Raw genomic sequence first — 16,578 nt, forward strand, 5'->3', positions numbered from 1 at the left:
GCAGGGAAGTTGATTGTTCCTCCAATGTTGCCGCCGACACCTCTGGCTTGCACAAAGGGTCTGCTGACAGATCTTGTGGTGAGAGCATTGTTGACTTGGTGTCCTATCGACCTGTAACTTCTTTATCAGTCGCCACGCATATCTTGTCTGTAGTAGGAAGCTGGACATCTTGTTCTCCTACGCTTCAACTTTTCTTGCACACAGTCGTTCCTAAATCCCATTGGAGGCGGTGGATCTTCCTGTGGTGTCATGGGTTTCTGCTTCTAAGAAAAAGTTTTTGATGACGATATTACTAGTACTTCACTCCTTCTATCAAAAGCGCCAATTGATCCTAGTAGATTCTGTTCTGAGTAATTATTATTGAGTCTAGTATGTCTGCGTTTTGTATCCTGTTGGTTATGTACTCAACTGATATTTCAATCTCTTCAGTCATGATAACTGCAACTGCAGGACAATATATCGCCCGCATCATGGTGGCTTGATGGAGTATGTCTAGGACCAGTGTTGATGAGGCGTGAGTATAATTATCGTTTTTATTCTGGATTTTTTGTATATTTTTTTGCAATTGCGTTGCCCAGGACATCAGGACGATGATAAGCCAGCGTTAGTACTTATGTTGGTTCTCCAGGGCCGAAAACTGCTATGCGCAGTTGCCTTTCAAGAGCAGCAAGAAAAAGGTAGTCATTTTGGATTCACACTCCGTAAGTTCCAGAATTGGTGCTTTGCGTTTAAGTCACCTCCAATAAAACCCTTGTCATAGTTGGTGATGATTTGTCTACCATCTTGGTATTCCATGTGGGCTACTGCTCCTTCGTACGCCCCAATGAAGGTTACAAAGTATTTTCCACATGAAACTTCCTGGCAGATTAAAACTATGTTCCGGACCGAGACTCGAACTCGGGACCTTTGCCTTTCGCGTGCAAGTGCTCAACCAACTGAGCTACCCAACCTGTGAGAACGGGGCATGAGTCGTGCTTGGGTAGCTCAGATGGCAGCGCACTTGCCCGCGATAGGCAAAGGTCCCGAGTTCGAGTCTCGGTCCGGCACACAATTTTAATCTGCCAGGAAGTTTCGTATCAGCGCACACTCAGCTGCAGAGTGAAAACCTCATTTAGGTATTTTCCACATGTTCGAAAAGTTGTATCTGTTGTCGGTCCCAGTTGTTGCAATTGATGTAGATGTTCGGCTTTGTGAGATATACTTCGGCGGAGGACGATGGCAGTTCCGCTTTCATGTCTGTTTCTTTGACTGATCTGTAGCCAATCGTGTTTTGCAGATGGTGCTGTTCTTTGTTCAGGGATGCGTTTTGGTGAATAGGAGGAGTCGGCTTAATGATGGACAATGAAGGGTTGGACTTCATATTTATTATTTCTCACTGCTTTTGTGTTCCAGATGCAAATTACGATGCCTGTTCTAGAATGATTTGTCACTGTGCGTTTTATGTAGCTACTGACACAAGTGGTTCCATTAGGATTATTATTTTTGTCAATGAATAATTTTCTTCCTCGTTTCTTTTCCCCGAGTAACCATAATGTACCATTTTTTAAAATTAGTGAAGTAATTTCTCCAAAGTTTTCACTCACTGCTATGTCCTTCGAAACCAACTGTGTATCTCGGTCTGGCCGGTTTGCTGTTGTGCTGACGTACGATCATCTTGTTTTTGTTGTGTCTCAATGTTGGCGTGTCCTTATCTAGTATTACTTGGGAGCCGACTGTACCGAATGACTTCCGGAAGTGTAGCACTCTTCTTCTCTGGTCGGCCGTTGTGGCCGAGCGATTCTAGGCGCTGCAGTCCGGAACCGCGCGACTCCTACGGTCGCAGCTTTGAATCCTGCCTCGGGCATGGATGTGTGTGATGTCCTTAGGTTAGTTAGGTTTAAGTAGTTCTGAGTTCTAGGGAACTGATAACCTCAGATGTTAAGTCCCACAGTGCTCAGAGCCATTTGAACAATTTTCTTCTCTGTTGGGTCGTTGCCTTAGTTTTTATTTCTGGTGCTGGGATTAATTCTCGCCTGATAGTGCTCCTCGGAAGATTTATAGTTTTCGGTACCTTCTGAAAGTGCTCGCAGCCTCCATATGAAGATGGGAAATTTTGTAGACAGCAGGCACATTATGCCGGAGCCTGTCTCAAAAATAATCTTCCTTCCTTCGTTTGACGCACCACGACGGAATCAAGAATTAGTTGTGTGGGTCTGTAGCTCGCATTTACATTGTACTGGTTCAATTCTTGACCAACAGTCCTTAACCCGCACTTTATTGTAAGGACGGAACGTATATCTTGATGGCATTCAACGTAGCGCAGTTTGGTATCGTTACTTCGAAAACAGTGGGATTAGTTTTCCAACTTCCGCGTCTTTTCGTTTGTATCTGTGGACTTCCACTACATCATGGCCTTCCTCCGTCCAGTCCTTTCAACTTCTATTTGCGTCTCCTCGGGCGGTAGATTACTGACTACCACCTTCTTCATTTTCTTTAATGAGTGTTGGTAGGTGTAAAAGGCCAGTTGCTTGTGCTAACAGGAAACGAAAATTTTGCCAAAGTCTTTCTTAGAGTCGTCATAATACACTGAAGATCCAAAGAAACTGGTACACCTGCCTATTATCTTGTAGGACCCACGCGAGGACGCAGAAGTGCCAAAACACGAAGTAACATTTACTCGGCTAATGTCTGAATTTCTGCTGATGGAAACTGACACCATGAATCCTGCAGGGCTGTCCATAAATCCGTAAGAGTACGAGGGAGTGAATATCTCTTCTGAGCAGCACGTTGCAAGACATCCCAGATATGTTCAATAATATTCATGTCTGGGGAGTTTGTGGGTAGCGGAAGAGTTTAAGGTCAGAAGAGTGTTCTTGAAACCACTCTGTAGCAATTGCGAACGTGTCGAGTTGTCCTGCTGAAATTGCCCAAGTCCGTCGGACTGCACAATGGACATGAATGGATGCAGGTGACCAGACTGGATGCTTACGTACTTGTCACCTGTCGCAGTCGTATCTAGACGTATTAGGGGCCCCACATCACTCCAACAGCACACACTCCACACCATTGTGGAGCCTCCACCAGCTTGAACAGTCCCCTGCTAAAATATAGGGTCAATGGATTCATGAGGTTGCCTCCATACCCGTACTAGTCCATCCGCTCGATACAGTTTGAAACGAGACTCGTCCGACCAGCAACATGTTTCCAGTCATCAACAGTCCAATGACGATGTTGACGGGCCCAGGCGAGGCGTAAAGCTTTGTGTCGTGTAGTCATCAAGGGTACAGGATAGGTCCTTCGGCTCTAAAAGCCCATATTGATGACGTTATGTTGAATAATTCGCACGCTGACACTTGTTGATGTCCCAGCTTTGAAATCTGCAGCAGTTTTCTGAAGAGTTGCATTTCTGTCACGTTGAACGATTCTCTTCAGTCGTCGTTGGTCCAATTATTGCAGCATCTTTTTATGGCCGCAGAGATATCGGAGATGTGATGTTTTATCGGATTCCTGATATTCACGGTACACTCTAGAAATGGTCGTAAGGGAAAATCATCACTTCATCACTACCTCGGAGACGCTGTGTCCCATCGCTCGTGCGCCGACTATAACAACACGTTTAAACTCCCTTACATCTTGATAACCTGCTAATGCAGCAGCAATAACCGATCTAACAACTGTACCGGGGTGGTCCATTGATCGTGACCGGGCCAAATACCTCACGAAATAATCATCAAACGAAAAAAACTGCAAAGAACTAAACTCACCTAGCTTGAAAGGGGAAATCAGATGGCGCTATGGTTTGCCCGCTAGATGGCGCTGCCATAGGTCAAACGGGTATCAACTACGTTTTTTCAAACAGGAACCCCATGTTTAATTACATATTCGTGTACTACATAACGAAATATGAATGTTTTAGTTGGACCACTATTTTAGCTTTGTGACAGATGATGCTGTAATAGTCACAAAAATATGGCTCACAATTTTAGACGAACAGTTGGTAACAGGTAGGATTTTTAAATTAAAATACAGAACGTAGGTACGTTTGAACATTTTATTTCGGCTGTTCCAATGTGATACATCAACCTTTGTGAACTTATCATTTCTGAGAACGAATTCTGTTACAGCTTCATTACCTGTAAATACCACATTAATGCAATAAATGCTCAAAATGATGTCCGTCAACCTCAATGCATTTGGCAATACGCGTAACGACATTCCTCCCAACAGCGAGTAGTTCGCCTACCGTAATGTTCGCACAAGCATTGGCAATGCCCTGACGCATGTTGTAAGGCGTTGTCGGTGGATCACGATGGCAAATATCCTTAAACTTTCCCCACAGAAAGAAATCCAGTGACATCAGATCCGGTGAACGTGCGGGCCATGGTATGGTGCTTCGACGACCAATCCACCTGTCATGAAATATGCTATTCAATGCCGCGTCAACCGCACGCGAGCTATGTGCCGGACATCCATGATGTTGGAAGTACATCACCATTCTGTAATGCAGTGAAACATCTTGTAGAAACATCGGTAGAACATTATGTATGAAATCAGCATACATTGCACCATTTAGATTGCCATCGATAAAATGGGGGCCAATTATCCTTCCGCCCATAATGCTGCACCGTACATTAACCCGCCAAGGTTGCTGATGTTCCACTTGTCGCAGCCATCGTGGATTTTCCGTTGTCCAATTGTGCATTTTATGCCGGTTTATGTTAGCGCTGTTGGTGAATGACGCTAGGTTGCTAAGAAGAACGTGTGCAAAAAATCTGTCATCGTCCCGTAATTTCTCTTGTCCCCAGTGGCAGAACTGCACACGACGTACAAAGTCGTCGCCATGCAATTCCTAGGCATAGAAATATGGTACGGGTGCAATCGATGTTGATGTAGCATTCTCAACACCGACGTTTCAGAGATTCCCGATTCTCGCGCAGTTTGTCTGCTACTGATGTGTGCATCAGCCGCGACAGCAGCTAAAACACCTACTTGGGCATCATCATTTGTTGCAGGTCGTGGTTGACGTTTCACACGTGGCTGGACACTTTCTGTTCCCTTAAATAACGTAACTATCCGGCGAACGGTCCGGACACGCGGATGATGTCCTCCAGCATACCGAGCAGCATACATAGCACACGTCCGTTGGGCATTTTGATCACAATAGCCATACATCAACACGATATCGACCTTTTACGCAGTTGGCAAACGGTCCATTTTAACACGGGTAATATATCACGAAGCAAATACCGTCCGCACTGGCGGAATGTTACGTGATACCACGTACTTATACGTTTGTGACTACTACAGCGTCATCTGTCACAGAGCGAAAAAAGTGATCCAACTAAAACATTCATATTTCTTTACGTACTACACAAAAATGTAATAAAAATGGGGGTTCCTATTTTAAAAAAACGCAGTTGATACCCGCCTATGACAGTGCCATCTAGCGGGCCAACCATAGCGCCATCTGGTTGCCCCTTCAAGCGAGGTGAGTTTCGTTCTTTGTAGTTTTTTCGTTTGATGCTTATTTCGTGAGATAATTGGCCCAGACGCTATCAATGGACCACCCTGTATAGGGGTTTCCGACCGTGTAACGGGTCCATGTGAGTCGCTACATGGTTCTGTGAGTGTGTAGAGGCAGTTTAGCCAATCTTTGTATTAAGAAAAATGCGACAGCACTGGAGTAGAGAGACATAAGGTCCCCGCGCATTAGCAAGTCCCATTAGATTGGCAAACAGCAGCTCTGCGGACTCTCTGAGCCCTTCCGGCCACCGTGGTGGACCCCGGAAGAGATGAGACGATGAGGTATTGTCTTCCCTAGGACGCCGGTGAGTAGGGATGCTCTGAGTAGCATCTATGTTTGCAAGGTGAAATGTGTTAGAGCTTTGTTTGAGTTTTCGCTACTCACTCTGGTGCGTGGCATTCACAATCACGCCACACCAACTATTTCGATCAGGAAATGGTGTTAAATTCAGTAGTTTTCTGTTTATTCCATGAGATCTTATGTTCATCTGTGACTTGGCGTGGACGAACGGTGTCACCACTTGATGCACAGCTCTGGTTACCTTAATGTATTATGTGTGAATGTATCGTGTGCTTTAAGAAAAAATGGTTCAAATGGCTCTGAGCACTGTGGGACTTAACTGTTGTGGTCATCAGTCCCCTAGAACGTAGAACTAAGGACATCACACACATCCATGCCCGAGGCAGGATTCGAACCTGCGATCGTAGCGGTCACGCGGCTCCAGGCTGTAGCGCCTAGAACAGCGCGGCCACTCCGGCCGGCGTGCTTTGTGAAATATTTGTGTTAAATTTTATTTAATTTACTGTCCAGCACGTGATTCATTCCCACGGACGTAGTAGCCCGTACTCTGGTGCAGCACGTGTGTTTATTTGTACACCATGATGCTTCAGTTCGACGTAAACATCTCTCGTCTTCGAATTGGAGCGACAGTTTCATGACGGATTAGATGTGTTCTTGTTTGATTAATTTAATTACAAAATTACTGAGTTGTACGGAATTTTAGAAGTGGACTTTGTTCTCCGAAATTGGCTGTTAAAGGTAGTCGCGCTATGACCCAGTGAGCTTACATGTGGAATAGGGAACCTTTTTTCTAAATTGTATAGGGAAGCTTTTTTCTAAATTCTATCTTTTGTTGTGTGAGTGATCAGTGTGATCATGGTGTGTGTGTGATCTCGGTAGATCGTTTCCAGTAATTTAGCAGTCTTGCCCCACATGTGTCGGTCCAGATGCTGCTCTGTTTAATGTACCAGGTGTCGATATTCACGCGCTAGCATTCCAAGTAACTGTATTTTAACTTCCGTGTGTGTGATACTGTTAATGAGGATATAAATGTTAATTATTACTAAATTCTTTGTTATTTCACCTCACAGCGCCATTCCGCTCCCTAATCAGGATCCTTGAAATCAGTGAGTTTGCATCTCCATGTAGGGTTTCGCAGGGATCGAATGAAGGATAGAGCCACGGGTCATAACACATCTGAAATGTAACGTCCACAGTTCAAAGTGCCGTCAGTGCGAGGAAGAGGTGACCGAGACGTGTAACCAATGGCACCCCATACCATCACGCCGGGTGATACACCAGTATGGCGATGACGAATACACGCTTCCAATGTGCGTTCACCGCGATATCGCCAAACACGGATGCGACCATCATTATGCTGTTAACAGAACCTGGATTCATCCGGAAAAATGACATTTTGCCATTCGTGCACCCAGGTTCATCGTTGAGTACACCATCGCTGGCGCTCCTGTGATGCAGCGTCAAGGATAACTGCAGCCATGGTCTCCGAGCTGATAGTCCATGCTGCTGCAAACGTCGTCGAACTGTTCGTGCAGATGGTTGTTGTGTTGCATCTGTTGACTCAATTGCGCAATCCGTTACAGACATGCGGATAAGATGCCTGTCATGTCGACTTTAGTGATACGAGGCCGTTGGGATCCAGCACGGCGTTCCGCATTACCCTCCTGAACCCACCGATTCCATATTCTGCTAACAGTCATTGGATCTCGACCAACGCGAGCAGCAATGTCGCGATCGATAATCCACAATCGTGATACGCTACAATCGGACCTTTATCAAAGTCGGAAACGTGATGGTACGCATTTCTCCTCCTCACACGAGGCATCACAACAACGTTTCATCAGGCAACGCCGGTCAACTACTGTTTTGGTATCAGAAATCGGTTGGAAACTTTCCTCATGTCTGCACGTTGAGGTGTCGCCACCGACGCCAACCTTGTGTGAATGCTCTGAAAAGCTAATCATTTGCATATCACAGCATCTTCTTCCTGTCGGTTAAATTTCGCGTCTGTGGCACGTCATTTTCGTGGTGTAGCAATTTTAATGGCCAGTGGTGTATTTTGCGTGGCTGATCTTACCAGTACCTTGCAGTAGTAAAAGACGACAGGCGTTATTCAACTGCGCCACCGTATTCTGCCTGTTTACATATCTTTGTATTTGAATACGCATGCCTGTAACAGTTTCTTTGGTGCTTCAGTGTATTTAACGCAGTTGCCTTAGATAGCCCTAAACGTGTTGTAGAAATAGTTTTCCGCTTCCCGGGGTGAAATGGAGATTGCGATGACATGAAAATAAATTTTTGAAATAATGTTATCTGCAGCGTGTCTTACATTTCTATGTAGTAATTTCCTCACTACAATACGTATGGAGTCGCCATTGAGGCGGTTTAAGCAGGAGAGATGGCGCTACCGATTTACGTTGTATATTATTTTGAAGCCAGTGTCGTCATGTCGGACGCCCCAAAAATTAGCAGGCTACTGTTTACGACTCCTTCTCGTTCTTAATTTCTGTAGTGTACACGTAGCACCTCTCTTAAATAGAAATTGTTACAATCGTTCCGTGAGTAACATGTCGGCAGGAAGGCATTTTCACACTTTCCTGTTCTTAAATGCATATTTGATCCACTGATACGACGCATTACGCCTCATTAATGTAATTTGATATGAAATATGGAAGAATTGCTTTCATAATATAGCATTTTCGTCAATAAGGACTGACGAAACATTGTTCGATACTGTTCTCTTCTTGAAAATGGCAAGAACATGTTTTGCTTTGTTTGGTTCGTTTCCAGTCTCCCCTTCTCACAATGTTCACCCAGAGTCAAGTTGGACTGATAGGAAACATGAAGTCAAGTGACAAAAGTATAACCAATGCAGCAAAAGTAAACAGCACAAAAAAACTTCATATATGCGATATATGAATGCTTTGCAATTTAGACTTTTATCAGAATGATGGGTACATTTCTAAATGCCGCAAGCTGATAATTTTGAAGAATCCTTCCACCGGAAGCCAATACTTGGATCAACTAACATGACGGATATCGGCTTCAAGTTTGTGGCGTTATGACAATTCTTCTTATAATATAGTCGACATGTAGCAGAAATTTCACATCTTCGCCTAGTAAAGTCAACAACGTTCATAATTCACGTCGCCCCGTAAAATATCAATTAATTTGTACTTGCTTGTTAATAATTAAACGATAAATTTTTGCTTATCAGATATCCGGTTTCTTCTGAAAGTGGACCCTTAAAGAAGTGTAGCGTTAGTTATGTCAGGAGACTGTTTGCCGTACGATACATACGGTGGGACATACGGTGTGGGCGGCAGCATGAATACAATGCAAGAAAAGAAGTGCCGACAAGAATAGTAGCAGTTGGTGGAACTATGGCAGCAGCCGCAAATACAATGAATGCAACAACAAAACTAATTATATACTATCAGCAGCTGATGGATGTGGATATAATGGATGTAGCAAATAATCGCAAACGCGCAGTCGAAGTGGGTACAGATGTCAAACACGACAGGGAGCAGCTGTTTGCTTCTAATATCCCAATCCTGGTCTCAGAAATAACAGCTGGTTCTGAAAATATACCTAATGTGGAAAGAGTGTGTGGCTCATCTGTCTGTACCCTAAATAACAATAGCGCTGAAGACAGTATTAGTAGTGCCTCCAGCCTACCAATACTTCATAGACATGCTGTATCCCGACATGATTAGGAGCAATGATATCAATTACAACGAATGTTCTCTTAGTAGAACCATTCGAAACCCCCACTTCATCTACGAAGGCAGTTACACGGAGATAAATTCTATTTAAAAAGACCATCGACTGATGAGCATCCAGTAATTAATCTTTCTATATTCTGGTCGAAGATAACTGTAGAAGAACAGTCACCCGAGACTTATACCATGGTCACAAGGTACGTAATTATTTAAAGATGTGAATTATAGTCACGAATAATCATCCAATGTGTTAATGTGATTTTTGTGCTATAATGTACCACTTTCCTACAAGTCCAATTGTTAGTACAGAGAATGATCCTGTCAATATCTACTCAAAGTTATTTGAGGAGATGGCCAATAAATGACCAGATTATTTCTGGATCTGCACTGCAGGATCCAAGCGAATCTTAAACAACTATGTAGGGTGCGTCTTTCCCTGCCCGCAGACAGTAGTATATAGGAAACATCAGTTATTAGAAAACAGTTCAGTTTTAACAGCGGCATCGGTCGCTATCCTTAAAGCATTAAAGTACGTAATACATAATGTTCCTAAAAATAATGGAATGTCAACTGATTCTGTTTCTGTTTTAAATTCAATGACAATAATAAACTGCTGCGCGTTTCTGAATAATGATACCATCAATGCACTCTACGTAACGGGAAAGGGAAAATGATAGAAATGGAATGGGTGAAAGATCAACGTGGAGTCAGATGAAAGGAAAAAGTCGTTTAACTTGCTTTTAAATATAGAATTACCAAGCACAGATGTTAATAACAATGTCAAATCCAACATTTTCTTTGGCTACAAGACTGGAAACCATAGACGCAAGTATAGGGCAGTCACTATGCAGCATTTCAAGACACGAGCCCACTGAAACCTTGGTTCCACAAAACAAGCTTCAGCAGAAGCTGCATGTCCAGTTTAATAATGGAGAGGCTAAACCTTGGGAATTTTCCAAGACATGTGTGCCGCCTGGGTAGTCGTGAGACACCCAATTGTGAGTGCAGAAATGAAGCAGTTGTTGATAGGAACTACCTCCTATTTGTTTTCCCCTTTAAGCATTCATCAAAAAGATCTAAGGAAGAATCTTTCCCCAAAAAAGTTTCTCTTTCTGTGTCCAGTAGCACTCTTGGGAGCTTGACTGCTTGCTGTATATTGTATAGCGATAAAATACCTCAACAAAATTAATTAATATATGTAGTGCATGTTCATATGAAGAAAAGTAACTTTATACATTCATAGAAGAAATGTAACATCAATTAATGGAAAACTACAGTTGCAGTATTTATGATATTTTAACAATTATTCTATTATTATTATAAAACTGTTATCCACACACTCATTTTCATTTTATGACCTGTTCAGCACAATAATTATCCTTTTATATTCTCGGTACATATTTCATGTAGATGTGTGCATGGAGGATGTTCGTGTGGCAAACAGGCCGGAAACCAATAAAGAACCAACAATATTAAAACAAATATCTGTGGAGTACCAACATCAAACATAAATTCTCAAGTGCTGCTGTTCACATTTTGAGCTAACACTAAAACTTAAATATATTCAGAATGATATTATTTATTTCCCGTTCTATTCCGCATTTATTTATTACTAACAGCAATGATGAATAGCTGTTTCTAAGAATGAAATCGAAATACCTCTCGCATTCGGGAGGACGACGGTTCAATCCAGTCTCCAGCCATCCTGATTTAGGTTTTCCGTGATTTCCCTAAATCGTTTCAGGCAAATGCCGGGATGGTTCCTGTGAAAGGGCACGGCCGATTTCCTTCCCAATCCTTCCCTAACCCGAACTTGCGCTCCGTCTCTAATGACCTCGTTGTCGACGGGACGTTAAACATTAACCTAACCTAACCTAACCTAATCGAAATACCTCAAAGGAGGAAAAGTTTCTACCACAAAGTTTTAAACTATCATTCCAAGAAAGGGTTGCTTTATGTGTTGAAAATGTTGAGTTTAACAGTATTAATATCACAAAGGTAATTTGTGTGGCAAGTGCGTAATAAATTTCGTATTGTGGATGTGTGCTGCCAGTCAGTCCTTTGAACTATTTTCAGCAATTTTCAGCTGAAGATAAGATTTATATCTGACAATTTCAGTCACTACCTCCAGATTCTAAAGATATTCTAATCATTGTGGTTTTTTTAAAGGAGTCACAATAAGAGCCTGTAGTACTAGTATCTCTGTTATAGACAATGAGTTATTAGTTCATAAATCGCTAATATTCTTCAATTTTTGGATCCAAATGTAGTTTTTTTCGGAACACATTCGTTGTGGCCTACATGGAAGCCGGTTCGCTACGTTGCGGCAGAAAGCATTATTGAATCAGAAACTTGGCAATGCGTTCAAGTTTCACACAAAACGTAAAACTCGCGGTGACTATCCGATCTTTTTAAACAACACAATAAAGAGGCATCGGAGCTGTAACTCTGGTGGTAAATAAGTTCAATGCCCTTGCATTTTTCTCTTCAAAGCTTCAAGCCAAGATCACTCAACATATCACGTTAATATGACTGTTAAACGCATCTACAAAATCCACGAAACATTTCAACGACATCTGTTTGTGCTAGCAACGTGAGGACATTCAAAATCTGCTTAGCGCTTACGGCAAAACCTTACGCCACGCTTCCGTTACATCATTTTTGGAGACAGTGTACCCTGACGACAAAATTTGCATTCTTCGCGTCTGAAGGCTCAGTCCATAGATATTTCTGCTCGGTAGGAATCATTGCAGTAGTGCAAATAATGAATATATTGTATTTCCGTAGAAATGGGCGTCACTCCTAATTATGACCACTGAGATGGAAATAAACAAAACTTTCTCATTTATATACAGTATGTTACGTGCCTGAAGATATAATAGCAGCGCATCCAAAAGTCGGGCAGCGATACTCTTTCAGAAATGCCTCTAATCTATCGCTGTAAGTCCGGTTTAGCTTGTCCGTAATTAATGCAGTGATCGGTATAGTATTTTAACAATCCTCTGAGCAATATTAGTCCGACAACCACTTGGTTTGCTATCTGATCTACATATTAGACAACGTTAGCTCACATTGACAGTCGCGTTTGCAGTAACAGAAGAAAATTTGTTTCGAGACGTCTGCGAGAGGCACTTCTTCCACAGAATGGTGGCTAGTAAAAAAAGAATTCCATTAATGGTGATATTATTTGGTTTTAATATTTTCGAAACACTGAAATATAATTGTCAGAAAACAGATTACCAGTAAGTTATTTTGTTGCTGAGCTTCAATCGCGATTCATGGAATCATGATCAACACCCTTTTTGTATCTTTATAAATGATGTATGGCATTACTAAAAGCTAGAGCAGCCTGGCGTGTGAAAATATAGTAACAGTTTTGCACCCTAATCTGTCTGGCTATAGTTTCAGTAACGTGTTTCACTCATGTCTCATTGCTGTCTCCTTTTTTGTACTCTTCGTTACTATCTACGCTTACTAACATGCTCTTTTCGCGCTTTTTAAATTTCAGGAATCGTAACAACAAAGTAAAATGGAAAAGAGTTGGAGCTGCAGTATCAAGTAGTGAAACAAGTTGAGTCATCTATTAACTTATTTAGCAAGGTGCGATTAGTGCTCACATCGGCTAAACCATAAATGTCGGCTCATTATACTGTCCTGCACCATACGTGCCTCCCTGTTCGTTGCTGAACACCCAAACCTCCAAATGTCAGACACTCAGATCGGTACCAAACGTTGTGTGTCGACAGAGTATCAACAAAAACAACGATTTACTTCGTGCTGTGTGCTGTCGTCCAGTAGAACATGCGTACACGATAGTTAAAAGTATCCTCAGAAGTACGAATTATAGCGTGGCTGTGAGCTGTTCATTTCAAGGTCAAGTACGACGATCTGACGCTCTACCAACTCACCTACCACAAATCTTCACATTCAGAGCTCACAGACACAGTTTGTCTATAAAAAAAGAAAAGTAGGTGAGTTGGTAGAGCGTCAGATCGCCAAACAAAATGTCCAGAGTTTTTTTACAGTTTACGCGTGAAATTGTTATTTGGGAGAACATTTTTCTCACATTTAGAAGGCCGTTTCGGAGTATGTAGCAATGTTCTTTTGGCTGCCTGCTTTCGCTTCGTTAGCTGAAAGTAGCAAACCTATAGAGTACATTTGTGTAGATAGGTAAGTTGTTATCTATACAAATGTATTCAATAGATTCGGCACTTTCTACTAACGAAGCGAAAGCAGGCAGCCAGAAGAACAATGCTACAAATTCCAAAACGTCCTTTTACATGTAGAAAAATGTTCTCCTGTAAAACAATTTCATGGTTAAACTGTTAAAAAATGATATGGCTCTCCATGAGTTTCGAAATGAGACTTTTGTTTGAAGATCTGACGCTCTATCAACTCACATACAAGAGATCTTGAAATGTGCAGGTCATAGATACGGTTTCCCTATGTTCCGTAGGTCTGGTGTCACTTTTAATTACCGTTTACGCATCTTCTACTCGACGACAGCACGCAGCACGAACTAATTCGGTGTTTTGCTTGATACTCTATTGACACACTACATTTGGTACCGATCTGAGTGTCTCACATCTGGTGGTTTGGGTGTAAGCATTCAGGAATGAACTTCCCCCTCTTCCCCCCCCCCTCCTCCAACACCCACGTAACCACCTACCCATCCACGAACTCACGCAAACACACACACACACACACACACACACACACACACACACACGCGCGCGCGCGCGCACACACACACACACACACACACACAAATCTTGCCAGAAATGTGTAATGGCGTTTGCTGTTATGTTGCATTCCAAGCTCATAGAAAGCTTTTACAGTATAGTAAACGCCATGATTTTACAGTACTATATTAGGCTAAAGTATAATTGTAGTATCTCTCTCATCGTATATACTGAAATTTTTACTCACCTGAATAATGTTTGACCTGTTTAAAATGCTATGACCTACAGGCTGGAAGCGTTCCATGTCCTTCAGTATCTCTTTGACGCCGACGTCCTCAGCGTCCACTATTCGGAACGCTGTCATGTTAACGAAATTATATTTAAAATCTTCCAAGTCAAACGTCTCGATATCCTGTAAAATAAAACAGTTATTTATTCGAAGTATCGTCGCTTGCAAGCATTGCCAAACACAAATAGCTAATATTGTTTAATCTAGGACAAAATCAATGAAAATAACCAGTTTCAACCTCCTATGCACTAATCGCAACATTTCCTCCATTTTGTGGCTAAATAAGTGACATTAAGCAAAATATTTTACATGCGTAAATGCACAGATCTTCCCTGTGAGACAAAAACAAGTAGTAAATTTAGAGTAGGAATCACCTGTAGTAACAATTGCGTCCTGAATTAAGCATAATAAAAAACTGTTCAATATCTGTATCGACTTATGAGATGAAACAAAATTCTTACGTTTCGGGAGAAGGAGACTCTCTTTTTAGTATTCATATGCCTTAATTTCGTTACGAAGATTTAATGTAGTGTTTCAGAAGGGTTGTAGCTATGCCATACGTTAACATTCATTTGCTAATTAGTTCGAAAAAATTTAAACTGCTATGACGGAAAAATAGATGATCTATGTATTTCCCTTCTCACTTGAAAGTCAAGTCTTTTATTTCGGTTGTTGCTGTTATTACGGAGAGTATTTTAGCTCATTAAACACGATTTTTCACTGCCATATGCAATAAGGGAATGATGCTTCCTCTGAACTTTTGGTGTCTTGAAACCTAGTGTGGTGTGCGTACTGTAAGACCTTCGGTACACACACCATCAGATTATTTGACTTGTCGCTCTAGCGGAGTAGGCGAGTGTCAGCAATATGTCTCGTGGTCTTATCGTGGCGTGTTTATCTTCTGCCGCTAGGTCAGACGATAGAAATGCCACTTGAACGCCTATAGTAGCAGATTGACGGTGACCAACTTTAAACAGAACTTGATTAACTTTCACACACAATTTTTTAAATAGTAAAAATCATAAACGGCCGGCCGGAGTGGCCGTGCGATTCTAGGCGCTACAGTGTGGAGCCGAGCCACCGCTACGGTCGCAGGTTCGAATCCTCCCTCGGGCATGGATGTGTGTGATGTCCTTAGGTTAGTTAGGTTTAATTAGTTCTAAGTTCTACTGATGACCTCAGATGTTAAGTCGCATAGTGCTCAGAGCCATTTGAACCAAAAATCGTAAACCTTACTTAACTTGATTCTGGATGCTATTTACAATTGACAAACTGAAGTTCCTTTGGTCTTGGTACGTTAATCTTATTCTCACATATCTCTGATACTTGACAAAGTGTCTATACATTTCTCGTCATGGGTATGTACAGGAATATGGTAATCTTATTAGGTGCAGACTGAAACCTGACTATAGACTGATGCAGAGTAATGCAGACTAATGCAGACTGACTAATCGGAGGTCTGTACACTCGTTATAATACCTCGCGCATTCATGTATCACTGCGCGAGTGTGATCCGCGAGGAGAAAAGGTTCTACGTTAGCAGCAATCTCATTGGCTACGTTACATATTAATACGCGGATTGGCGGAAGCAGAATTTGGTCCGTCGCTATGACAGCGCTATCTCGTTGTGCGTAGACGGAAGAGCGCTGCGCCTGCGCTGTTGTGCTTAGCGGGGCGCGCTCTAGTGGGAAAGTTGTGTACGCGCTGACTACGCGGAACTACACTCCTGGAAATGGAAAAAAGAACACATTGACACCGGTGTGTCAGACCCACCATACTTGCTCCGGACACTGCGAGAGGGCTGTACAAGCAATGATCACACGCACGGCACAGCGGACACACCAGGAACCGCGGTGTTGGCCGTCGAATGGCGCTACCTGCGCAGCATTTGTGCACCGCCGCCGTCAGTGTCAGCCAGTTTGCCGTGGCATACGGAGCTCCATCGCAGTCTTTAACACTGGTAGCATGCCGCGACAACGTGGACGTGAACCGTATGTGCAGTTGACGGACTTTGAGAGAGGGCGTATAGTGGGCATGTGGGAGGCCGGGTGGACGTACCGCCGAATTGCTCAAGACGTGGGG

At 42.6% G+C, this 16,578-nt stretch overlaps 1 protein-coding gene across 1 annotated transcript in view; it reads right to left on the reverse strand.

The window, feature by feature from the left end:
* LOC124597824 (glutamate receptor ionotropic, kainate 2) overlaps positions 1-16,578 on the reverse strand; it is a 353,359-nt gene that overhangs the window by 149,779 nt on the left and 187,002 nt on the right. The window contains exon 5 of the mRNA XM_047135963.1: positions 14,455-14,619. Coding sequence (XP_046991919.1) covers positions 14,455-14,619 — 165 coding nt within the window. The remainder of the gene's footprint in view (positions 1-14,454; positions 14,620-16,578) is intronic.

Source organism: Schistocerca americana, chromosome 1 (assembly GCF_021461395.2).
Source record: "Schistocerca americana isolate TAMUIC-IGC-003095 chromosome 1, iqSchAmer2.1, whole genome shotgun sequence".
Lineage (NCBI taxonomy): Eukaryota > Metazoa > Arthropoda > Insecta > Orthoptera > Acrididae > Schistocerca > Schistocerca americana.